This window comes from Budorcas taxicolor, chromosome 14 (genome assembly GCF_023091745.1).
Source record: "Budorcas taxicolor isolate Tak-1 chromosome 14, Takin1.1, whole genome shotgun sequence".
NCBI classification, from domain to species: domain Eukaryota; kingdom Metazoa; phylum Chordata; class Mammalia; order Artiodactyla; family Bovidae; genus Budorcas; species Budorcas taxicolor.
The window spans coordinates 57824245-57851971 of record NC_068923.1 but is presented as its reverse complement, the minus strand read 5'-3'; the positions used below and the strand labels follow the sequence as shown (position 1 = coordinate 57851971).

At 41.3% G+C, this 27727-nt stretch overlaps 1 protein-coding gene across 1 annotated transcript; it reads right to left on the bottom strand.

Annotated features, from left to right (window-relative positions):
• Nucleotides 1-8547: 8547 nt before the first annotated feature.
• FABP5 (fatty acid binding protein 5) lies at nucleotides 8548-13631 on the bottom strand. The gene is made up of 4 exons (XM_052651632.1): nucleotides 13500-13631; nucleotides 9952-10124; nucleotides 9490-9591; nucleotides 8548-8798 (listed from the first exon to the last, which is right to left on the bottom strand). The coding sequence occupies exons 1-4, from the start codon at nucleotides 13576-13578 to the stop codon at nucleotides 8745-8747; spliced, it is 408 nt and encodes a 135-aa protein (XP_052507592.1). The 5' UTR covers nucleotides 13579-13631; the 3' UTR covers nucleotides 8548-8744.
• Between the last annotated feature and the right edge of the window lie 14096 nt (nucleotides 13632-27727).

Genomic DNA, 27727 nt, shown 5'->3' with positions numbered 1-27727 from the left:
AACATTCATTGGAAGAACTGATGCTGAAACTGAAGCTCCCATACTTTGACCACCTGATATGAAGAACTGAATCACTGGAAAAGACCGTGATGCTGGTAAAGATTGAAGGCAGAAGGAGAAGGGAATGACAAAGGATGAGATGGTCAGATGGCATCACCAACTCGATGGACATGACTTTGAGCAAGCTGCAGGAACTTGTGAAGAACAGGGAGGCATGGCAGCTGCAGTCCGAGCAGTCGCAAGGAGCTGGACACAACTGAGCAACTGAACAACAACAACAACTTTTTAAAATGCAAACCAAGTTCTGAGTTCAGAAATATGTCTGGCCAAGGGACTGGGGTAGGAGTGTCTACTTTTTACTACGACTTTACCTCCTGCCGTTTGCACTTGCTATTCCTTCTGTAGGAAATGCTCTTCCCATTCCTTTCTTATCTGGCTCCTTTTCTTCCTTCAGGTTTTGACTTAAATTTCTCCTCCCCAGCGAGGCCTTCCCTATTGCTATTGGTTCTTGCTGTCATTCCCTATTAAGCATGCTGTTTTGTCCTTCAAAGCAATTATGTCAATATATAATTATTACCTTAAAGCGAACATGCTCAGTTGTATCTGACTCTTTGCGACCCCATGGACTATATAGCCTACAAGACTTCTCTGTCCATGCAATTATCCAGGCAAGAATACTGAAGCTGGTTGCCATTTCCTCATCCAGGGGATCTCCCTGACCCAGGGACCGAGCCCACATCTCTTGCATCTCCTGCTTTGGCAGGTGGATTCTTTACCACTATGCCATCTGGTAAGCCCAATTTTCATGTTAGTTTCTATTTATTGTCTCTCTCTCTCCCTCCAGACTCTAAACTTCACTAAGTCAAGGACTTTTTACCTTTATTCATTTTAGTATGTCCAGCTCTTAGCACAATACCTGGCACATTGTAGGGGCTCAATGTAGGGGTTCACATTTGCTGAACTGAATAAATGAATCAATCAGACAGTTAGTCCATTCAGAAATGCTGACACTGGAATGGGACTCAAAGACCTCATCTGCTAGTTAAGCAAAGCTGATACAATAAGGAAGAGCTAACATATATATGAATTTGTTCTTGGTATAAAAGAAGTACTTCTCTTAGGTATAAAAATAATGACTTCAGGTATATAAACCTATGTAGATAAAATAAAAGATATGATAGAACATATGTAATTCTCTATTCGGTGAATACTCTGATGACATTGTAATGAAATTATCTCCTGGACATATTGCCTTCATTCACATTGTGTTGCCTCATTCTGATCTGGTGCCTTCTTATTTTGATATGTGTCTTTATGCCCTTGATATATGGACTTGAAACAACACCATTTGCCATCAATTGCCTAAACAGAACTGAAACTGATTTAAGTTTTATGGGATCTTAGAATTACCACCTATTTCTAGAGTAAAGAATTGAGATTCTCGTCAGAATCTTCTGACATGTTAATCATTTCAATATGAAATCAGAAGATTCTGAAATTATCTCATCTGTGTCATGATGGTTTCTCCAAGGTTTCTGGGTGTGGTTCACATCTCAGAAGATGATGCATCATACAGGTCAACCTCCAGAACTGGCCATTTTCCAAAAGTCTGCTTGTTCCAGAAAGAGTCGCATTTTTTTTTTTCATGTGCTCCTGCTGTGTGCAGCAAAGAGAGGAAGCTGAATTTAGTGGTTAGGGCAAGTGCCTGAGTCAGCAACCTTCATTTCTATATTTGGTTATGAGATTTGCTGAAAATCATTGTCAAACCAATTCTGTTTCATTTATGAAAGAAGTCTTTATTCTCTTATATGTAACTTTTCTGAACTTCTGTGTGAGCACTATCTTCATTGCTACTGTTCTGAAATTGAACCGTATCCTGGGATTTTTCTCTTTTGTATTTCTTTTAGTAATGATCTGGTTGGAGAATGAATAAACCAACAAGCAACCAAGCAAGAAACAAGCTAAACCAGAAACCAGGGCCTTGGTGGCATACCCCATAGCTTTCACACAACAGAGCAGGACCTACTACAGAGAAGAAAAGGAGAATGGAGGCCCTCGGAATTGTGCCCAAGCAAACATCAGGGTCTTGTGTAAAGCCTAGCAAATGAGAAAGAACAAAGCCACACATCATTAATAACCTTAACTTGTCAATGAGGTTGACTTTAGAATTAACACTTCCCTGACTCTAAATCTTTAACTGTATAAAGGAAAAGATGTGTTCTTTGCTAAAATATCAATAGTTAAATTGCATCTTGGCGGCAAAATATTTCGTAGGATAGAAGTTCCCTTTAATCACATAGTACAACTCTAGAACTTTGTGAGGTCAGTTTTGTTTGCAGCCTGGCAATTTTTAACCTATGTTATAAGGAAAGCTAAGCACTATGGCCAATGGCTAATAATCGCTCAGACAAGTCCAACTCTTTGCGACCCCACGGACTGTAACCCATCAGTCTCCTCTGTCCATGGAATTCTCCAGGCAAGAATACTGGAATGGGCAGCCATTCCCTTCTCCACTGATCTTCCCAACCCAGGGATTGAACCCGGGTCTCCAGGATTGCAGGGAGATTCTTTACCATCTGAGCCACCAGGAAAGCCCAAGTGCTATGGGGACTATATAAAGGGTAGATATTTCCAGGGGTATTTATTTTCTTATTTGTACTTTTCTGAAGTATTTCTAATATGCTATTTATCATTAAATATATAGATTTTTGCATTAGATTTTTGCATTTTTTATTACAGATATATAAGAAATTAAGCACCCCAATTCTGAGATAACCACTGTTAACATTTTTCTGCATTTTCCTACATATATGCACATATTGTTGACAAATGGGACAACATGTACATAATTTTTTTTAAACTTTTACTTTATATTAGACCATAGTTGATTTATAAAATTGTGCTAGTTTCAGGTGTACAGCAAAGTGATTCAGTTTTACATATACATGTATCTATTCTTTTTCAAATTCTTTCCCACTTAGTTTATTACACAGTATCTAGCAGGTTACATGGTAGGTCTTTGTTGGTTTTCTATTTTAAATATAGTAGTGTGTCTAGGTCAATCCCAAACTCTCATACATAATATTTTATAGTCAGGATATTTTTTCACCTTAGAGAACATTGTGAGGCTTCTTCCAAGCTCTTCTTGGTCTTATTCTTTTTAATGCTTATTAGTGTGTTATAGTATGGACATATCATGATTATTTAACCAATCCCCCATTTCTAGAAAATTATGTACTTTCCAATTCTCTGATAGTATAAACAGTACTTTGATGAACATCCTTGTTACTAAATTTTCAGCCATTAGCGATCTCTTTTTTCTAAGACAACAGAAGATGAAGTCAGCTTGTCTACCATCAGACAAAGGTCAATTGTTCGCTTTGTTACCAAAACTACAGCTCAGCGTCTCAGACATGTCTGGATTCACAAATAAATGCTTCCGGGCAAAACCAGTCCTATTAGCTGAACTTAAGTCTTTGTGTTCCCGAGTAATTTCTCAGTATTTTATAAAGAAAGTTAAATATATGTATATTTTGTCGGGTATTTCCAGCTGTTTTTAGTAAGAATTATTTACAAATATCAAGTTTCCCATTACCAAGAGTAAAAGTGCGGCATTTTCTATGTGCTCTGGCATTTCCTACTTGAGACCCTCCAGGGTTTCCCTTGACCCAGACAAAGGCAAATACCAGGTCCTACAGACCCTGTGTTCTCCTCAGATCTCGGACTGCATCTTTGCTTCTGATGTCCCTCATTACTTCTCTGTCCATCGGCATCTGTCATTGTGTCTTTTTGTCTCTACAAAGGGCTTTAGGAATTGCTCACACCTGCCCAGAAACTACGCCCCCAGATGTTACTTGATCGTCTTCTGCGCATGAGTCAGATTTGGGTTCAAACAATACCTCCTTTGAGAGGTCTCCCTGGCCATCCCAGATACAGTGTTTACTCCTTGATTTTTTTTTTCTTGTTGCCTCTATCACTCCATGCCATTTGGTTTTATCATGAGTGTTCCATCTTTTCTCACTAGAATGTCACCCCATGAAAAGGACCCTGGCCCTGCTCTATCTCATTCCCCTATCATGTATCACCAGCACTTTTTAAAAGTGCTCTGTAAAAAGTATTATTATTTCTCGTTCATACATGTTCAAAGTGTGCAGTTTGGGAGGAGGAGATGGACTTGTTCCTAAATAAATGTTCATGTATAATCTGATGACAGAGCATGACAGACTAGATGTCATAAGACTTACTTTCCAGTTACTGCGGGACCAGTGACTCGTCATTCCATCCTGCCTTCACAGTATTTCACAACATGTCTCACTCAACTTTTTAAACCAGTTCACCATCTTCATTAGTTCTTCCCACTAACCCACATCACATTTGACCCACCAAACAGTAGTGGATTCTAAGAGGGCAGCAAGAAAAGAGAGAATAGTGAGTACATGAAACCCAGGGAAAAGTTATAATTATTCTCATAAACTTGTAAGTAATTTTAAATACAACATCAATAATTATTAATTAATAAGCACTAAAAGTTGAGCTAATGGCCTCAAGTGAGCTGGCAACACTAAAATCCAGGTGCTAAAAGTATGGTTCTCAGCCTTTTTATGATCTGGCACAATTTCAAATACCAGAATTTTGAGAAAACATTTGAGAAGATTAAGACTCAAGAAACTGCTAAGTCAGCAATAAATGCAAAGTCATTATACTAGCATAAAGCAAAGCTACATATTGTCTACAAAGACCTCACAGGCATGATATGTCATAACTTTGCATCCTTGTGCTGTTCTTAGTCACTCAGTCGTGTCTGACTCTTTGTGACCCCCATGGATTGTAGTTTGCCAGGCTCCTCGGTCCATGGGGATTCTCCAGGCAAGAATACTGGAGTAGACTGCCATGCCCTCCTCCAGGGGATCTTCCCAACCCAGGGGTTGAACCGGGGTCTCCTGCACTGCAGGTGGATTCTTTACCAGCTGAGCTACCAGGGAAGCCCTTCTGCAGCCTTAGACATTTATATTCTGCTTGAAGAGAACAGTCAGTGTCTTTGCAGTACTCAGGGACATAACCCAAAAGTTAAGTCATCTCTTGGTTGTACATTTTCCCTTAGTGAGAGTTTGATTTATGTTAAACCATCTCACCTGTGATAAATTGTACCTAGTCTGCACTCCGTTCCACAAACAACTCAGGTCACGTTCTGTTTGACAGACATTGCCTGTTGGCAGAATGCTCAGCTGTAGTAAAATACATTTTAAATATTGAGTAAAAGACCTGATTAAGTTGAAAGATTTGTACAAAGGTAAGAAATATGGTTTTTAAAAAAATAACGCAAATGGAAGTAAAATCATTAAGGGTCATAAATATCAAAATGTTAAATAGTCACAGAAGAGCCATTGATTTACTAATGAATTTATTCATTTAACAGATATTTATTGAGCATCTTCTATGTGCTGGGTTGTCTCCTGAGTGATAGAGAATATGATAAAAATCAAAGCCCACTTCTTCACAGAGCTTGCTTTTCAGTGAGAGTAACAGATAGCAACAACAACAAAAAAAACTTTTTAAAGTCAAAACCCAAGTAAATATATACTTACTCAGGGTAGTGATAAGGGCAAAGGCATCAGAGGGGAATACAGAGTATGGGGGAGGAGTGGTAACAAATATACATAGTGTGGTCTAGGGATGACTCACTGCTAGGGTGACATTTGTGAAGAGGCTTAAAGGAAGTTAAGAAAGTTGAGAAAGCCTGGGCTGCAGATTCCACAGGGTAGATTATAACAGGCAGTGGCAACCACAGGTGCAAAGGCCCTGAAGCAGGAATACACCTGTGACCAGAATGACCTACTGGAAGGGAATATTTGCAAGGAGGGTTGGTAGGAGAAGAAACTAGGAGGAGCAGAGATGCTGGGAACTTGGGAGACATGGGCAAGATCAAATAAGACCTCTGCAAATACTCTGGCTTCTCTTCTGAATGAAATGAGTAGCCAGTGGAGGGTTCTCACCAGAGGAGTGACATAGTTAAACATGCATTTTAAAATGATACCTCTGGAAGAATAAAAATGCAAACAGGAGATCAGGGGAAAGACAGCAGTGGAGTTTGAATCAGAGTCCTAGCTGTGGAAGAGGTGAGAAGTACTTGAATTCTACATATAATATGAAAGTAAAGCTGAAATAATTTGCTAATGGATCAGGTATGATGTGGGAGAGAAAGATAGGAATTAAAGATGACTCTAAAGCGTTTAGCCAAAGAATTGGATTGAAATGGAGGATACCATAAGGGTAGGTTTGGAATCAAAATAAGACATCTGATTTTGGAAAACATGAGGTTAGCATTCTGTGCTGTCCGAATCAGCAGTTACTGATCATATGTTGGTATTAACGTTTACATATTAATTAGTTAAAAATTTAAATTCAATGCCTCAGTTGCATTTGCCACATTTTAAGTGCTTGGTATGAAGAAAATGGCAACCCATTCCAGTTTTCTTGCCTGGGAAATCCCATGGACAGAGAAACCTGGTGGTCTCTAGTCCACAGGGTTGCAGAGTCAGACACAACTGAGCAACTAAACAACATAGCAGAAAGAAGGGCTTGACTGACACCAGATAATAAGAAACTATCAACTATATTTGTTCTAGTTCCACCCAGTGGTTCTCAACTAGGTATGGTAGGACACCCTTAGAAGACATCTGAAAATGTATAGGATGTTTGGGGTAGACTAATGGGTGTCATGGGCATTTTGTGGCAACGATCTTAGGACACTGACTTGTCACAGTCCAGCACAATGAAGACAAGTTCTCTCATTCAAAATGTCCATAGCTTCTCCATGGGAAAACTGTTGAGTCTGCCCTCCCTCTAGCAATACTCCACATTCCATAAAGTGAAGCAATATAGACATTAGAACATGGTGTTGGTCTTAGCCAGATAAACTCGTGTACAATCTGTTCTGACTTGAACGTGCTGTATGGCTTGGGATCATTTCCTAGATCCTGGGACTTCGTTTCCTTGTCTAAATAATGCAGAAAACAATTATTAACATACGTCATCTAGGGTGGTTCTGAGAATTATGGAACTCTTTACAGTACTTGGCTCAGCGTTTGGCTCAGGAAGTCATATAAATGTACACTATTACTAGAAGTGGAAAAAGGGGATGAAAGAGGAAGTCCAATATAGAGACTTAAATAAGCAAGATGTAAATTCAAATAGAAAAGGAAATCTAGAGCAGCACTGTCCATCCAAAAATACGGATCAAAAAAAAAAAAAACTGCCAGCAAGTTTTTTTCCAGCACATGCAACATTTAAATGTTCCCCAGCCACATTAAAAAAAGCAAGAAACAGGTAAAATTAATTTTATTAATATACAATATTTAAGTAACCAACTATATCCAAAAATGTTATTTCCATATATAATCAATATAAAAATTAGAGGCATTTTCATTTTTTTGGTATCAAGTTCTTTAAATTTTATGTGTATTTTACTTACCCGGTGCTCAGCAACCACGTGGGGTTACCGCACAGGGCTACAGCATCAATAAATCCAACTCTTTCATTGACTACTAATGTTCAGTAATTAAAAGATTCTTACAAGTTAACATTTCAATGTATTAACGTTCAGTAATTAAAAGATTCTTACAAGTTAACATTTCAATGTATAGAGGGTGGTTTCATAAAAGTCTCAAGTATTACATTTAGGAAATCTAACTCAGGATCTTCATATAAGCTGAGACATGCCAGAGTTGTAGGATGATTGATCAGTCGTGAGTGAGCTCAACGAGTTGTAGGTTCCCGTCCCAACTCTACAACTTCCTGTGTCCTTGAACAAGTTAGCTAGTCAAAAACCTGTGTTGTTACTTGCGAAAGAAATAATGGTGCTAACTTCCCCAAGGATTGCTATGAGGATCACGTACATAGTTTTAGCCCAGTGCCTACAGAAATTTTCCAAATGTGAACTGTTGATATTTGCTATTTGGGTTAAGAAATAGGACAGAAGTCACTAGAATTCTCGTTATTCTTTATATACACACACACAAGTATTTCAGAGTTGAATTACTTTTTTAATTACTTTTGTTAATAAAACAAGAGAACACTGCATGCTCTCAAAGCTGAGCGTTTGTCACAGTGAGTGCAATGATTTGTCCCTGTGTTCAGATATAACTCAACCTCTGGAAGACAGTCTGGCACCTGGTAGGTCCTCAGAAAGTTTATTAAACGGATTTCTGGCTACAGAATTCCTGAGCAGTAGTTATAAACACACTATTGAAAGTATGATTACTAGCCAATGATGGTGATTTAATCTTTATTCTTATATTTAAATTATAAAGTTTATGTAGCTATTTTTCAATGAGAACAGTCTCTGCCACAAATTTAAGATTCTTGAGTTGATGCAAAGTTCAAAACAAGATTAATGATTGGTAGCTTATTGGCCACAGAAGTAGTTCTATATATAAATTACTAAATATAATCTCAATACGGTATCTTCAAGGCTATCCCATTTAGTCCATTTGTAAATGTTAAAACTCATCACTAAATTCCTATAAAGTTTAAAAAAGCATGCAACACTGGTGTAGCACAAACAGATTTATTTACTAACCAAAGAGATGACCCTAATTAAACCAACACTTTGAAATAGTTTAATTGTTTGTGATAAAGATTATTGAATGCAATAATGAAAAAAAACAGCAGTATGGAGATTTGCTCATTGAACTGAGCTTGTTCATCCTCGCAGCTAATTTCTGTGCAAAATGATGATGGAATTTTTACTCTACTTTTTCATAGACCCGAGTACAGGTAACATTGTTCATGACGCATACCTAGGAGACAGAATGTCATTAAAAAGAGGCAAGTTAGTCTTACATCACAGAGTAATGGTGGTAGTTGAATGCTAAGATCACAATCCTACAAAACATTGAAATCTACTTCACAGATGGAGAAAATGCACGTTAGGATTCCTGGATTTGAAAAGCTAGAGCCTGTTATTTTATTTATGATGTGTATATGCTTTACTGAAAACTACTGATTTGCAATATCTAAACTATTCATTTAGTTTTAGCAAATACTATTCCTCATTTTAAAGAAACAGAAAAATGTGTGCTCAAGATTATATAGTCATTTTTTTACAAACTGAAGGTTTGTGGCAACCCTGCACTGAGTAAGTCTAGGGAGCCATTTTTTCCAACAGCATTTGCTCACTTCCTGTCTCTGTGTGACTCACTTTACTGCGATGTTCCATTCATTGTCATGGTCTGGAATCGAACCTACCGTATCTCTGAAGTGTGCCTGCACTGTAAACGGAGCAGCAGAACACGGACTAGACCCAGCTCCTGCTATATCATCTTCTCTAGCTCCACAAAGGGCTTTTTTTAGTTATTAAGTATTCTTGTATTTATCTTGTTATTTGGCACTTTTTTTCCCTCCAACCTAGTTCTCCTGTTCATGATCAGTGATCTAGAACACTTATGTGAACTATGAATTCATATAAGACATATGATGTCAGACACTTACCACCACTAATTTCCCATCTTCCAGTTTTCTTGTTATTGTGCTTTCCTTTCCATCCCATTCCTGATGTTGAACCAATGCACCATCTGTAAAGTTGCAGACAGTCTGCCAAAATAAAGTATCCTTTTTAGTCTTCCAAAGCACAAAGAAAAAGAGTTTCTGTGACTTATAACCTCCTTAATCAACACTTTTTTATCTTTTCCTTTCTGAGTCTACTTTACCACATTAACCCATAGTAATTTCATTCATAATGTAGTTTGTGCTTTTTAATTTAGATGTCCCTTAAAACTATTTTTACAAAACAGATTAAGTTGTGAAATCAGTATTTTTCACTAATTTGTCAAAACTCAATTCATAAAACAACTTGAGACTTTTTCATTAAGTTCTGGCCTGGAAGCAGTAAGAATGTTATTAATAGAGTTAATCATTCTGCAAGCTTCTGTGATATTATAAATTATAATTAACCTGAGTCTTTCTGCCATCAGCTGTGGTCTCTTCAAACTTCTCTCCCAGTTTACAGGAAAACTGTGTTGTTTTCAAAGTGCTCTCAGTTTTTATGCTGAGGTTTTTGCCATCAGAAGTGATGATACAGTCTGGTTTGGCCATCGCACCCACTTTTCGCAGAGCCATCCCCACTCCTGTAGAAAGTTATACCGTGTTAGATACCCGGAAGACCAAATTTCTTGTTTACATAATAAAAGCAGTAATTCAATTGCAATCACCATGCTGTGCACATTTTCAACGATTCAGTCATCAATGGGGAAGGCAATGGCACCCTACTCCAGTACTCTTGCCTGGAAAATACCATGGATGGAGGGGCCTGGTAGGCTGCAGTCCATGGAGTCACTGGGAGTCGGACACGACTGAGCAACTTCACTTTCACTTTTCACTTTCATGCATTGGAGAAGGAAATGGCAACCCACTCCAGTATTCTTGCCTGGAGAATCCCAGGGACAGGGGAGCCTGGTGGGCTGCCGTCTATGCGGTCGCACAGAGTCAGACACGACTGAAGCGACTTAGCAGCAGCAGCCCAGTCATCAATAACAACTGTGAACATACACATATCCAGCACTTACCAAGTGCTAGTACTTGACATACACTACACTATTCATGGAAGCCTGGCAAGGACCTTATAAGAGGTAGATAGTCTCCATTTGACAGATGAGTAAGTGAGGCATTGATGTAACTTACTCAAGCTCATCCAGCTAAGAAGAGAGGTGCTGAGAACCAACAACGCGGGCAGCCCGGCTCTAAATCTCAGCTTGAAGACACCATGCCATGTTGGCCCTCAGAAACTTAAGGAAGATATCCTGACTTCTCTAATTTCCTCAGTTCTGCCAACCACTGTATTATATGACTCCAGCACACAGTCTAGCACAGAAGTCCCTGATAAATATTTGATTAGTAGACTACATAAAATCAGTATCAATCCTGAGATATTCAAATTGCAGTTTTAAGAGTTAACCACACAATCATGATGCTAACAAAAAGGAAAAATCTTACCCTCAAAAATAGTATTTCAGAACTCTGTAACTCAGATTACTCTATTAATACATTTATTTTATAATCTATGTATTTCCCCGTAATATTAACATTTAGTAGGAAACTTGGTTCTAGGCCAAATCTCAGTTTCATGGATGAGGCGACTACAGCCTAAACAGAGTAACTGACTTGATGATGAACACTCAGCCTGGCTTGACATGTCCCCACGGAGCCTTCTCTTTCAGCAGCTAGGCACTGGTGCTTTGTTTCATTAGTTGAGTCATTATTTTCTCACTTTGGACAAATGAAGGGCTCTGCTCTTTCCACACCTTGATTGCTCTCTAATGAATTGTACCTTGACAACCTTGACTCCAGAACTCTGGAAACAAGCCATCTGATAAACATGTTTGGTTTCAATGGGCAGAGAAACCGCCTACTGTGGTCCTCACTCAGGTGAACACACACATATGTATTTCTCCTTTGTGAGTGCAGTTAGTTGCTTTTTGTCCAGAGTCACCTTGATCAAGGTATAGAGTGGAGGGGAAAAAAAAAAAAAATACTGCTTTGTTTTATTCATGGGATCATAAACACACTCAAGATTCACCAGAGCCACACTTCACCAGCCATCAGCTAGAAGGTGTGTTTTTTAAGTACTTCAGGGTACTTCTGGGTCTAGATCTTTGTAATGACTTCTTCACTCATTTAACATTTGGTAACAGAAAGTTACTATCTGCAGGAGGCTAGCTTCTAAAACAACCCTACAGCCCCAGCAGTTGTGTCAGACAGGATCTTTGCTATGCTTCACTTCCTAGGGGCCTGTGACAAAGGTTTGTCTTTGCCAATCTACCCAATGTCGCAATCAGCACTCTTTATAGTCACCGGCTTATGAAAAAGACAACAGAAAATCCAACACTATTTTGAGCGAGAGAACTTCAATCTCCCTATAGAGATGCATCCTCCCTTGGAAGGCTTTTAAGTCAAGTGCCTCACTCTGTAGAACAGGCTCTAGGTTCATCTAGGTCACTAGAACTGACTTGAATTTGTTCTTTTTTCTGGCTGAGAAATAGTCCACTGTATGTATGTACCACATCCTCTTTATCCATTCATCTGTCAATGGACATCTAGATTGCCTCCATGTCCTGGCTATCCTAAAGAGTGATAGAATGAACATTGGGGTACATGTGTCTTTTACAATTTTGGTTTTCTGAGGGCATATACCCAGTAGTGGAGTTGCTAGGTATTAAGGCATATATATGGAATCTAGAAAAATGATACTGATGAACCTATCCGTAGGGAAGGAATAGAACTGCAGATATAGAGAATGGACTTATTGACACAGTGAGGGAGAAGAGAGCGGGAGGAATGCAGAAGATAGCATCAACATACACACAGTATCAGGTATAAGATGGATAACTGGCAAGTTGTTGTGTAGCACTGGGAGCCCAGTCACGTGCTCTGTGATGACCTGGAGGTATGGGATGGGGAGAAGGGAGGGAGGCTTGGAAGGGAGCGGACACATGCATAATCATGCCTGGTTCCCCTTGCTGTATGGCAGAAATCAACACAACGCTGCAAAAATTAAAAAAAAAAAGTTTTAATTTAAAAAAAAAATCAAGTGTCTTGGGCAAGGCCACGCCCATCTTGGATGCAGTTGGAAAGCAGCTGAAGGACCGGCAGTTTCTGACTGCGGTTTCCCGGTGAAGCCTCTCTGCCCTCCACCCTCTAGACGCAGGAGGCTGCAGGGCACTGCCACCTCGGGTACAGTCGACCTCACCGCGCTCCTCCCACACGCCAACCGGCCACCGCAGCGCCCAGTCGAGCGGTGCCAACAGGTCACTGTCACCAGCGCCACGCCTCTGAGCCCCGCTCCGGGGCGTGGAGAGGAGGATGCCCTGATGCTCCACCGGGGGAGCCCGGCCAACCCAAAATGGGCCGACGCACGCGGCCAAGGCGGGCGGGGGCTCTGGGGGTGGGGGAGATGCAACCGAGAGCGGAATGTAAGCTGAAGCGGTAGCCCGCATTTCGGCTGGAAATCGAGTTCGGGTGTAGAAGAGGGAGGGGACCCTACGCGCCACCTGGGAACAAAAGATGCGGCAAGGTGGGTCAGGGCAAGGAGGCGCGGCCACGACCGCCCGAGTGCGAGGGAGGACAATGGCAGAAGAGCGGACGAGTGGTGGGGGAAGAAAATTCGGGAAAGTTAAGAGGGCCGCCTGGAGGGGGCGAAAGAAAAGAAGCTTGGGGTGGGAGAGGGGTGAGCGCGCTAAAGGGCAGGAAAGCAGGGGTCGCGTGGGCCCGGGGAAAGCAGCAGAGAGAGGGACTGATCAAGAGGCCGACGGTCCGGGGAATCCGGAGCGGGAGGGAGGCGCTCTCCACTGCTCGCCTGCAATGAGGGTGGAAGGTGGAGGATAACGGGGTCGGGGGTAGGCGGCCGCGCACGCCCAGCCTTTCAGCCTAGCACGCCGAAGGGAGCCTACGGACAGACAGCTACACACACGTGCCACGTTGCAGCGCCGCATGGCGGGGAACCTCACCTACTTCCTTCATGTATTCGTCAAAGCCTTTGCTCTCCACTAAGCGCCATCTTCCTACCAGCTGCTGAATGGTGGCCATGGTGGGTCCGAGCGGACAGGCGTGACAGGTGAGCTGCGGAGTGTAGGGCGCCGGGAATGAAGCGTGCGGTTGGCGGACCACTCGCGCGGCTTTATAAAGGCTGAGCGCGCGCGCGCGGGCGGTGCCCGGCGGCCAATGAGAAGCGCGCCTCGCCCGCCCGCCCCGCCCCCCGCGCCCCCCCCGCCCCCCCCCCCCCCGATCTGGCTCCTGGGGTCCAAAAGAGCTAAACTGCTCCACCTGCCGCGGCCGCTGGGGCTCAGCGGGCTGCTCCTGCGAGCTGGGACTAGTCCTAGGCCGACGCGCCCCACGCCGCCACGGACGCCAGACCCTGCACTTCCCGCGCCTCTGCACAACCAGGAAGCCAGAGGGGCTACCGGCGGACCCGGCCCGGCTCTCCCGGGCCCGTTGATCCCATGCCAAGCTGCCGCCCCTTTTCCCGTTCGTGACACCCACAAAGAATCGATTAGCCTTCGTTCGGTTCCCATGGCAGGAATTGATCAGTAGTTTAATTGACTGATCGATAAACTTCTTCACCTATTTAACCACTGCTGGGGCGAGGGTGCGGGGGTAACACCCTCCTGAAATAACCTGTTCCCACTCTCACGCCACTCCCGGCCCAGCTGGGGCCTCGGAGGGTATCTAACCTGAGTTGAGTTCGGCTATCTTAGCAGAAGGTCCTGGGTGCGGGGAGATGTCCCAGGCAGTTCGGTTTCCAAACTCAGACTCTATAGAAAGTTATCAGTTTAAGTGACTGCCATTGCTATTAAATGTTCTCATTCAAGTATGTTTTACTATTTATATTTTCAGCTGAACGGGAGCCCTGAACAATTTCTCTTCAGGCTCCCAAGTCTTTAGACTCCAGTGATTCTCCTCTTCTCCTTTAATCTTAATACTACCTTGTATTTATTTGTAAGTAGAACGTTCTACTTTTCAAAAGTGTGTCTGTCACAGGATCTTTGTGCTCCTGGGTTGCTGTGGGAGTGAGTTGGAGTGAGATGTGGAAATTGCCATACAGACAGGGTAGCCACCTTGGTGGAGATAAGCTCCATTTGTTGAATACCTTCTTGCTACATGCTGTACTTCCTGGCCCCTTTATATCTGTTAATGCTGATGCCCACTGGGTTTTTACTCAAGGGTATTATCCCAATTTTCTGAGAGAGAAATGAGGCAGGGAAAGTTTGCAGAGTGGAAGAACCAGAATTCCTGTCCAGGTTCCTCTCATTCTAGACTTTGTGAAATAGGACCAAACCTGGCTACCTCAAACTCACCCTCCTCTTCATGGGATTAAGAGTAGAGGCTACATACAGTCTCCTGAGTTATTCCAAGACACTAGTTCTTGGAATAAGAAAAATTTATTCTTCCTTCCCTAACAAACTGAAATCTGAGCTTGTCATTTCCCGGAATGCCTCAGGACATTTACTTACCTGCAGTGTATTTTTGAGTGGCACCATTTTAATACTGAGTGACTTAGGTCACATAGTTGTGCCACTAAGGGCTGGCATGTCCCATGCCAACAGCCCCATACTTGAGGCTCAACTGCTCCCAGAAAATGTTCCTGTTCTGAGGGCAGCTGAGCACGTCATTTGCCCAGCAGAGCAAGTGCTGGCTTCCAGATACTTGGTATGGCCCCTGCCTCCCAGAGAAGCAGCTCCTGTGTGCTTGGATTAGCTTTCTTAATGTGCTAGGTCAACATGTTTGTCCATTTTTGTATTGAATATGATAATAATAGCCAGGATTCAGTACTGGAATACTAGTTTTTAAATGATCATAATCAAACACGCGATAGAAATATCAAAAGGAAAACAACCCCTTGATACTAATACTAATGCCTTGATACGACACCTAAAATACTTAGGTACAAGAAATCATTTTTATACCAGAAGCATTATCCAAAATTTAACTTTTAAACACACTCTTTGATGTGATGAGCATGTGGATGAAAAAAATGTGGCCTGCCAAGTCAGTAAACAAAGGATGTTGCTGGCCTCAGCCGAAGCACTGCCCTAACTCTGCACCCTGAGGGGATTCAGGGTTGGAGAAAAACAGGATCCCGGCCCTGATAGGTAAGGTGCACATCAAAGGAGTGATCTCAGTGAGCCCAGATTCTTGCAACTTTCCTGGTGGCTCAGTGCTAAAGAATCCGCATGCCAATGAAGGAGTTGTGGGTGCAGTCCTTAGGGCAGGAAGATCCCCTGGAGGAGAAAATGGCAACCCACTCCAGTATTCTTGCATGGGAAATCCCATGGACAGAGGAGCCTGGCAGGCTACAGTCCATGGGGTAACAAAGAGTCAGACTGAGAGACTGCACAAGTATGATCAGATTCTTGCCTCTTCCCATACATAAGAAAGCAAAGCACTGAAATCATTAAGTGGAGAGACCTGGTTTTCTTTAACACTAGTCTTTTGATGTTCTGACTATCTGGTTTTTTTTTGTTTTTTTTTTTTTTCAAAAACTCCTATATATCCTGGCTCTTCCCTTACCTCTTTGCAACAGTTCCTCAGAGCTATCTGAGAGGTCATCCTTCAGGCTTAAGTCCTCAGGAATTCCCCCGAATGAAACATACTTCTCACCTTTGCCTATAGTCTACGGGATCTCAAAGAGTCGGAAAAGACTGAGCCACTGAGCTCACACACGTTCAACTTTTAGCTTGTGCATTTTTTTCGGTCAACAAATGGAAATAATACTTTTGTGGTTAAAACACATCGACAAAACAAAGATACAGGTCAAAATACCTGTTAGTGTCTCCCATAGGACAGAGCCAAAGGGCATGGTGATGGCTCTGCTACTCTGAGCAATGCACTTAATCCCTTGTTCTCTGATGCCTCTTAACTGTATTACAGACATGGAAAGAGATTGAAGTCAGGTTATTTCTAAGGTCCCTCAACCCCTAAATTCAGACTCCCTTCCTTTCTTAAACTGGTAATGGATTGTGTGCCTTGTGCTCAGATGCTTCAGTCATATCTGACTTTGCAACCCCATGGACCATAGCCCTTCAGGCTCTTCTGTCTATGGGATTTTCCCAGCAAGAATACTGGGCTGGGTTGCCATTTCCTCCTCCAGGGCATCTTCCCAACCCAGGGATCAAACCTGGATCTCCTGCATTGCAGACAAACTCTTTACTGCTGAGTCACCGTGGAAGCCCAGTAATGGATTACAAACTCTAAAAAACATTAAGTATTTCCTTAACCTTCAAACTAAAGTCCTGTTCTAGGCTACTTAACTTGAACCCAATATAAATGTAAAAACAAAAAATGCTGTGAAAACAAATCTGAGTAAAGTCTAGTATGACTTTATGGAATTGTGGGCAAAGACCTGTCATTTCAGAAAACAAAGGATGTTGCTGTAGCCAGCAATGGGATACAGCAGTGGTCCTGATGTGTGCCCTGAAGGGATTCAGGATGGAGGAAATACAGCATCGGCCCTAGGTAGTTAAGATGCATATCAAAAAATAATTTCAATGAGCCCAGACTCTTGCATCTTCCCATACAAAGAAAAGCACTAAAATCATCGTGCAATGTCCATTTTTAGTGTTTAGCAGTTATCTTTTGATATTTGACTACATAGGGGTTTTTTTGTTTGTTTGTTTGTTTTGTTGTTGTTTTCAGCAAAAGCTATATATCCTGGCTTCTCCCTTATCTCTTCAGAGCAGTCCCTCAGAGCTGAGAGGCTGTATCCCTGGCATAAGTTCTTAAAAAGTTCACCAAATAAAATATAATTCTCAACCTTTAGTTTGTGCATTTTTTTTTTCCCAGTCTACAGAATGGTTGAGCATCTCTTCACTGGACAAAGGGAAGAGCATTATCACTTGATTGAGACTAACCAACTCGATGGACATGAGTTTGAGTGAACTCCAAGAATTGGTGATAGACGGGGAGGCCTGGTGTGCTGTGATTCATGGGGTCACAAAGAGTGGACACAACTGAGCGACTGAACTGAACTGAACTGAAATGAACTGAGATTAGGATACAGGGCTTCCCAGGTGGTGCTAGTGGTAAAGAACCCACCTGCCAATGCAGGAGACATAAGAGACATGGATTCAATCCCTGGGTCAGGAAGATCTCCTGGAAGAGGGCATGACAACCCATTCCAGTATGCTTACCTGGAGAATCCCATAAACAGAGTTTCCTGGTGGGCTCCAGACCGTAGTGTCACACAGAGTACAACATGACTGAAACAACTTAGCACACACAGGGAAGAAGGGCCAATAACTTTGTTGCAGCCTATCTTTAAAAGCAGAAGGAGCCGTGGTGGTCATTAGTTTTAGCGGCAGCACAGAGACAATCAATACAGATGTCACATCATGTGTTCCATCATGCTAGAGGATAGTAAAACAATATTTATTCTTGTAGGTGAAAATGGCTGAAGAATCCTGAATTACTCTAGCATCTCTTCACCCAGTGGCTCTACAAGACAACCAATTATAAGACAGATGAAGTTTTCTTTAATATCTTTGAACCTCAGTTCTCTCATCTATGGAATTAAGGAGGTAAGGATTAGACGAATTGATTTCTTAGATCTCTTTCAGTTTATGAAGTCCTGTTGCAGTAGTTGATAGCCCTGAAGAAAATCCTCAAAATTACTCTATTTCCACCTAGTGGTAAAATGAAGTATTTCTGGCAGCTTTTCTTTGGCAAGTGTTAGTAGCTTGTCAGCTTCCACAATCACACAATCCCTTTGATGTATGTCATATAGTTTTGCTTAGAGACAAGTTTCCAATTTCAGTTTGTATAGATGAATGGGCCTCCCACACAGTTAGTTATAATGTGTAATCATTTCCTAAGACAACAAGCATTCGTGACCTAGAAGCACACAGCTGGTTGAAAAAGAGAGCACCACATTAAATGAATCACTACAGATAACAGAAAGCAATCCATGTTCAAACTATTGAGTCTTCTCTAAGTGTATTCCCAGATTAATCCAAAAAGGAGGAGAAAAAGCCAAATGATCTCTATCAAGTGTGACTTTTCAAATTTTAGTGTGCAGATCACTCAGGGATCTGCTTACTGTACAGATTCTGATTTAGCAGTTCCAGAATAGGACATAAGACCATGCATTTCTAACGAACTCCTAGGTGATGTCAATACTGGAGTCTAGGGACCTTGCTTTGAGTAGCAAGGCTGTAAAATGAGTACAAATTTGCCCAAGGCTTTGTCACCTGGCTGACTTTCACTTCAGTACATGTGTATTTTCTGACCGTATCCCCATAAAAATATAGAGAAAAAATGGGAAATCAAACAAACTCACTCCCAAAATTATCTCACTCAACATTTCAACTTTTTTCTCATTCTGTTGTTGTTCAGTCGCCAAGTCAAGTCCAGCTCTTTGCAACCCATGGACTGCAACATGCCATGCTTCCCTGTCCTATACTGTCTCCCAGAGTTTTCTCAGACTCATGTTCATTGAGTTGATGATGCCATCCAACCATCTTATCCTCTGTTGTCCCCTTCTCCTCTTGCCTTCAATCTTTCCCAGCATCAGGGTCTTTTCAAATGAGTCAGTTCTTCACATCAGGTGGCCAAAGTATTGGAGTCTCAACTTCATCATCAATCCTTCCAGTGAATGTTCAGGGCTGATTTGCTTTAGGATTGACTGAGACTCTTGAGCGTCCCTTGGAATGCAAGGAGATCAAACCAGTCAATCCTAAAGTCAAGCCGCGGGCTTAATTGCTCAGTCGTGTCTGACTCTTTGCAACCCCATGGACTGCAGCCTGCCAGGCTCCTCTGTCCATGGGGATTCTCCAGGCAAGAATACTGAAGTGGGTTGCCATGGCCTCCTCCAGGGGATCTTCCCAACCCTGGGATTGAACCCAAGTCTCCCACTTTGCAGGCTAATTCTTTACCATCTGAGCCACCACAGCACCATGATGCAAAAGCATCAATTCTTAGGCATTCAGCCTTCTTTATGGTCCAACTCTCACATCCATACATGACTACTGGAAAAACCATAGCTTCAACTATATGGACTTTTATCAGCAAAGTGGTGTCTCTGCTTTTTAATAGAGTGCTGTCTAGGTTTATCATAGCTTTTCTTCCAAGGAGCAAGCATCTTTTAATTTCATGACTGCAGTCACCGTCCACAGTGATTTTAGAACCCAAAAAAGTAAAATGTGCCACTATTTCCACTTTTTCCCCTTCTATTTGCCATTAAGTAATGGGACCAGATGCCAAGCTATGTTTCTCTCTGTTCACTGGAAAGCATGATAGGAAGCTTCACATGGGGTAAGGAACATGGATAATAGTTTTAATCTCTTTGTTGAAAATCTTATAGCCAGTTTTCTGACCCTGACCCTTTCTGGCTTGTCTAGCTCTAGACATGCTTTGAATACTCAGCTTAAAACCAAATATTCCATAAGAAATCCCATTTGAAATCAGTTCCAAAAGTATATGCTAATAAGTAGGTAGAGCATGGAGCTGCATCTTGACTGAGGGCTACAGCAGCAGAATTTTCCAGATAAGAATAAAGTCAGGAAGCCACAATACTTGAGGCACACTTTGACTGTTAAGTTCTAAATCCTTCAGTGGATCCAGCAGCAACAAGGAACTGGCAATAACTACCATCCTTCAATGGAAGATTGTTCTGTTTTAGATAATAAGATTATTTCTTATTAAAGTACTTCTAAGAATGGAGTGATTTTATGAACTTCGTCCTTTTACTTAAAGCAATTTGATTCTTACACAATGTGACTGCTGTAACTAACCATTAAAACTTTCCAGTTGCTAAATAATTCATGGTAACTCTGTGCTTGCAACAAGATATTGCAAGTGTCACAATAATAAAAGGTTGTCAGCTTCAAAACAAGGCAGAGGTCATAGTGACTCATCTCAGTGTGAGAGAAATCCATTTCCATTACTTACACAGGTCTTCCTGCTCTCCAGAATTATGTGCTATTGGGCATTGATTTCATTATTAGCTCACAGCAACAGATTGTGGAAATATGTAGTTTGGCTAACCCTCTCATGCCTCATGCAGGCAGCATTCGAGGTGTCTAAAAGCACAGCACCTAAAGGGACGTCTTGAAGTGGACAACAGAATGCTTGCAGAGCTCCCCAATAAACACAAAATTATCAGAAAAACACTAACTTCACCAGGCAATACAGCCTGAAGACAACTATCCTGGCAACACTACCTCTAAGCATATTGCTACTCCTAACATACACTATATTATGTACAAAGGCTGGGTCTGGCAGGCCACATACACACAGACAAATTTATAAAAGACAGTTTTGCCCTCTTAAACTTTCAAAGAACAAGAACTCCAAATAATATTCTTCCGCTGTGCTATGTGCTGTGCTTAGTTGCTCAGTTGTGTCCGACTCTTTGTGACCCCATGGACTGTGGCCTGCCAGGCTCCTCTGTCCATGGGGATTCTCCAGACAAGAGTGCTAGAGTGGGTTGCCATGCCCTCCTCCACGGGATCTTCCCGACCCAGGGATCAAACCCAGATCTCCTGCGTTGCAGGTGGATTCTTAACCATCTGAGTCATCAAGGAAGCTCCAGAATACTGGAGTGGGTAGCCTATCTCTTCTCCAGGAGATCTTCCCAACCCAGGAATCGAACCAGGGTCTCCTGCATTATAGGCAGATTCTTTACCAGCTGAACTACCAGGGAAGTGGCCAAATTGTTTTCTGGCAGATTATACTATCCCGTTTTTCAGTCCCACCTTCCAAATGCTATTCTATGATTGAGTGTTTTTCTCTCCAGATTTTAACACCATTTGATCATTTCTCTTTATTGATACTTTTTACTAGAATTAATGGTTTTTTAAATCCAACATACAAAATAACTTGCCCTGAGCTTTTTACCCTGATGGGTCAGGCCCATTGCTTCCTTTCACCTGAATTAGCTTGTAAGAACCATCAGAATTTAATAACCTACCTAAATCCAACTGAAGGCACTTCCTGGATTCTCTCTGGTCCTCTGAACTTGGTGGTGGGAGACCTACTCCATCATCCCTTAGAGGCATGCACAGCACTGCACAAACAGCATCACGGGATTCTGTGCCCCAACCTTAAGGAGCCAAGAGGCAGGATAAGTGCTTCCCTTCATCTACCCGTGAACAGCGTGGACATTTTTTGTTCACCTGCCCACTTCAGCACTGACTAAAGATATAAATTCAGCAGCATGTAGTGAAATGTTTGTTTTATCCCTCCAAGTGTTATCCCCATGTCGTCCGGCCTCTTTTGTTCCTGAACTCCTCCTTTTACACCAATGAATGACTCTGTTAATAATGAGAAGCCAATTTACATTTCCAATGAACCACATCCTGTTTTCTGGGTTGGCTAGATGCTGTGATTTCCTACAGGAACTGGGAGCTGAGTGGATGTTACCCATTGAGGTCAACCATGATCTTGGTTTGGGTCTATTTTAGAAGGTGGATAAAAAATATTTGTGCCACAAATCTCAGCTCTTATCATCTTGTAGATTCAAAATACTTTGTTAATCCCTCAATACCAAGTTGAGTTTCCTAATGCCTCTTCTGCCCTGGTAGATTAGCAGAACTAAACACTGTTTTTGACATAATGCAAGCTGTATTGCCTATATGTCCCAGTTAGCCTTAGGACAAGTCTGAGTGATGGCTGTTGTCCTGGTGTAATTATAAACAATACTGTCACTCAAAGTAACTCAAATTAAATATTGGATGAAGAGTAATAAAATTGGATGAAGAGTAATAAAATGTAATTATCACCTTCCAGGCAGCTCTAAAGACTAAATTTCAAGTATGACATTACCGTGGGACTCTAATAATCATCTAATGTAAAACCTGAAGATTTTTTTACAGCAGAGGAGAAAGGCTGTGAGGCATAGTCACATGACCTACTCACATGACCTTACACAATATGTTATGTGTGCACTGCTCTGCTTACCCACAAATGAAAGACAAACACAGCTGTCCACACATGATAAACCCCTTTGCAGCCTGCATTTTTATACTGCCTAACAATTATGTGGAATAGGATGTAGTCCTAGTTTTCAAGGAGTTTGTCATCTAAGCTTATATCAACCAAGGAACTTGCATTTATATAATTTTTTCATTTTATCAACATTTATTAAAACATTTCTCTCTTAGTTCTGAAACTTCTCAAAAATGCCTCTGAAAACATCACATAGATATCTCTGTAACATTAATTGAACTTTCCAAGAAGATACCACAGAGCCTTCTGGGTGGGGAGTTATTGCTGCGGCGGGGGAGGGGGGGGGGGCGGGGAGGCGGTGACTGCATATATAGTCCTAACTACTTTCGACTCTAGATTTTTGATTGTTTATTTGTTGGTGTGTTTGTTTGAACAGGTCATCTCTTTGACAGGAATGAGGTGAGGGCACTGAATGATATGTCCTGTTGAAAACTAATGTACCAAATGCCACAGAACCCCCTGAGGTAACATTCACTAAGATCAGAAAGATCTTGACTAAGAAATACTGGGTCAGAGAGCATGAAGCAACTCACAGCAGTACTCCAATCACCCTGTGTTTCAGAAGTAGTTCATTGCCATGAACCTGGGAATAAACTGACATTTGGCATAGCATATTCAAAAGCAGAGACATTACTTTGCCAAAAAAGGTCCGTCTAGTCAAGGCTATTGTTTTTCCAGTGGTCATGTATGGATGTGAGAGCTGGACTGTGAAGAAAGCTGAGTGCTAAAGAATTTATGCTTTTGAACTGTGGTGTTGGAGAAGACTCTTGAGAGTCCCTTGGACTGCAAGGAGATCCAACCAGTCCATTCTAAAGGAGATCAGTCCTGGGTGTTCACTGGAAGGACTGATGCTAAAGCTGAAACTCCAATAGTTTGGCCACCTCATGCAAAGAGTTGACTCATTGGAAAAGACTCTGATGCTGGGAGGGATTTGGGGCAGGAGGAGAAGGGGACGACAGAGGATGAGATGGCTGGATGGCATCACCGACTCGATGGATATGAGTCTGAGTGAACTCTGGCAGTTGGTGATGGACAGGGAGGCCTGGCGTGCTGCTATTCATGGGGTCGCAAAGAGTCGGACACGACTGAGCGACTGAACTGAACATTGTGAGATACACAACTTGCGTAATAAAATCTGCCAGTGTGCAAGTCACAGCAGAGATTCTCCACCACCCCAGCCAGGCTGGGCAAGGACCAGAAAATCCTGCTGTGTTCCCTTTACTGTATCAATGACATCCTCTTTGGAAAGAAGAGACTCAGAAGCAAAGCTTAATAATTTTCCCACACATCCTCTGATACCTTTGTCTTTCAGTAGAAATTATAAGTGGTTCCTGGAAGAAGAATACGACTCTGTTATGACAAGTTTGATTGTATTTATTATACAATACAAAATATTATTACTTCTGTAGCTATATTATCAGTATATCATACAAAGTAATAAAAACTCTAGTCAGTCAAGGAAAAACACACAAAGGTATCATAACAAATCCCCTGAGAAGTCACAGACCCACACCAGTCTTGCAACAGACAGGCCCCTTAAACTAAAATAGATCCTAACTTCCTTTCTTGTCTGCTATTCCAGAATAGGAGCAGCTTCTGGAAACAGGAATGAATGTCACTTACTGGTGTCCCTTTGAATGTTACTTACTACATGAAAGTCATTTTATACCACTTACTATATGAAAAAAACAGGGGTTTTTCCCCCTTTATATTGTATATCTTTCCATTTTATTTTATTTTTGCATTTTGGTTGACATAATCACTTCTGATATATATTTACAGAAGCAGAAGTTGGGCTCCATTAGGAACAGAAAATTATAACTGCCTAATATCTAATTTTGAAAGCACGTAGGGATATAAATTGGGCTTCTTAGGAGGCTCAGCGGTAAAGAATCCGCCTGCCAGCACAAGAGATACACGAGGTACAGGTTCAATTGCTAGGTCAGGAAGATCCCCTGAAGGAAGAAATGGCAACCCACCCCAGCATTCTTGCCTGGAGAATCCCACAGACAGAAGAGCCTGGTGGGCCAGTCCACGTAGTCACAAAGAGTTGGACGTGACTGAGCGACTGAACTCTCATGCACAGGGGTATGAGTCATAATCCGAAACAAGATAAAAGTTGCTTCAGAATTCAGTAAACCTTTTATTTATCACTTGCCAGCATTCATGAAGAATGCAGCAGCGAGCTCCCTTTCGCTTTCATCTTTCCTGGGCTAGTGGTAGCGGCCCCGCCTTTTGTAGAGCAGGGCTCCATTTCTTTCCCACACTGACTTTCTCAACCCCAACCCTGAAGGCCTCTACTGTGAGGAAATTGAAGTCATTTTTGCATATTCAGAAGTTAAACTTGATCTCTGGTTCCCACACCCAAGTCACTGAATTTTTATTTGCACATTTTGGCAGTAATTTCTAGTCAAACCTGATCGCAGTCCCATTAGCTGTCAGTTACGCCCACATGATATCAGTAAATCCCTGAAAGTCAGCTGGTTTCATTTCTGAATGGGAATGTATGATTTGAAATCAGAACTAAAGGAGGATCTTAAAATTTTAGAGCTTGGATGAATTATAGATGTCTTCTACTTCAATGTAAGCCCATTCAGATTTCTCTTAGTACAAATAAATTCAACCTCTCACTTAAATCCTTCTGGGGACGGAGACGTTTCTTCCCCACCAATAAGTCCCTTGTGCATTTAACTGGGGGCAAGCCATTATCACTATGTACTGAAATCTTCTTTCAGTGATTTATAGCTATTGGTCTTAGTTTGACCCTTTGGAATAACATAGAATGTCTGCTTGCTGATTTTCTCATGGTAGACCTATAAGGTCTGTACGTATTTGATGATGATACTTAACATAGACAGTTGCTTAGAAATCCAAATATATTGTATATAAGGTACTTTGGATAAAGAGAGAACTATAAATAAAATTGTATAAAATATGCATTATGTGTATGTGTATATAAATGTGTATGTACATATATGTATAGGTGGGTGCATGTATATATATATATACACACTCTATCTTTATATATATATATATATATATATATATATATACATGGAGAGAGAAAAGTATTGATTAGAGAAAAAGGAATAGTAAAAAAATAGTAATTCTAATTACATTTTAAATTTAGACTAAGCTAGAGGCTAGGAAGGGCTTCCCAGGTGGTGCTAGTGGTAAAGAACCCTCCTGCCAATGCAGGAGACATAAGAGATATGGGTACAATCCCTGGGTCTGGAAAATCCCCTCCAGTGTTCATGCTTGGAGAATCCCATGGACAGAGGAGCCTGGTGGGCTACAGTCCATGGGGTTGCAAAGAGTCAGACACGCCTAAAGCGACTTAGCACGCAAGCAGAGGCTAGGAAGGATCACATAATAATAACTAAAATCTTGTTTAATGTGACTATTACAAAACATTCAGAAAAAGAATCATTTTCACTCTACTCAACATAGAGTATTTCATAATGCAACTGCAACTATTGGCTCAGAATGCAGTTTTTCCAGAGTAAGTAAGCAATAACAGAATCCCAAATTACAGGTTTACAAAGAATATCGAATATATTCAGAGATTATTTAAGTATTAAAAACACTTATAGGGAGAAATATTAAAGTGACAAATGAGAAGAGAATTAGCCTAAATTATTTCTATCAATTCATATTTGGCCTATGAAAATAATAGTTAATAATTGATGATTAGAGCAATACTCATGTGTGGATTTTAAATAGCTTTGGCAAACAACACTAAAATTAATTATGCAGTTGCTTAGCCTTCACCTTTATTCCTTAGGAGAGCCATGTATCAAAACGACCATATGCATCATATAAACACACACACACACACACACACACACACACACACATGATTTGCTCACTATTTCAACAATAACAAGGCCTTTATGGTTTCTTAGAGAAACGTTTTTTAAAATGTAATTACTGTGGTCTCGTTTCTTTTACCTTCCCTTCGATTGGATAAGCTTATCTTAAAAAGACTGTTTAAGAATTGAGTTAGAGCAACTTTCGTCTCCTTCTTAACTCTATGCAGCACTATTTTAAGATACGACAGGCATAGAAACACTGACCACTCATAAAACAATACTTTTATTAATTATCCACCCTAATGGAACAATGCTATAGATGAAAGAACAGTGTCCTAAAAATATAGGAAACCCTAGTTCTAGACTCTTTTGTCCTGCTACAGAATAACTGTGTAAACTTAGATTTTTATTTCCTCATCTGAAAAATGAGAACAGAGTAAATCAAATTTTCAAGGACATACATATTAATTTTACAAAGCATTTCTTTGACAACCTAAAAGGAAATCTGCATTGACAAAAAAGAACAAAAAAAAAAAACTCCAAGTTATGTCCTTTAATCATTTATCATCTATTTTTAAGGGTTAAATATAATAGTTGAAAAAAAAATACATGCCATTAGCTGTTTTCAGATCCCACCACCTGGGCAAATCCTTATTATTGTTGTCCAGCCTGTTTACCCAGCAAGAGAGCTTGCTGAAGGGGGCATTCCAAGCAGAAATGGAAGAATTCTCTGAGTCAAGAAAATTGCAAGTAAGAAATTCTCAGTGATAAGAAACGGGGATGGATTCTCCAAAGAATCCACAGTGGTATCTTATGCGTGGGGAAAAAAAAAAAAAAGTAGGCAGCTTTAAATACTCACCAAGAGCAATCTGTTGTTCATTCACCAAATTGTGTCCAACTCTTTGTGACCCCATGTATGGCAGCACACCAGACTTCCCTGTCCTTCACCACCTCCCAGAGTTTGCTCAAACTCATGTCCATTGAGTCCGTGATGCCATCCAACCATCTCATCCTCTGTTGCCCCCTTTTCCTCCTGCCCTCAATCTTTCCCAGGGTCTTTTCCAATGAGTCAGCTTTTCACATCAGGTGGCCAAAGTAGTGGAGCTTCAGCTTCAGCATCAGTCCTTCCAATAAGGATTCAGGGTTGATTTACCTTAAGATTAACTGGTTTGATTTCCTTGCTGTCCAACGGACTCTCCAGAGTCTTTTCCACACCACAGTTTGAAAGCATTAATTTTTCGGCACTCAGCCTTCTTTATGATCTCACTCTCACTAAGAGCAAACAAATGCCAAATATATTTTACCATTCACATGTAAATGAGTTTCACCTCATAGTATTCCAGTCAAATAAGATTTTTTTCTACTCTTCCCCCCCCCCCCTTTTTTTCCACAGCATGAGAGCAGCCAGAGGTAGCCTCAAGGAG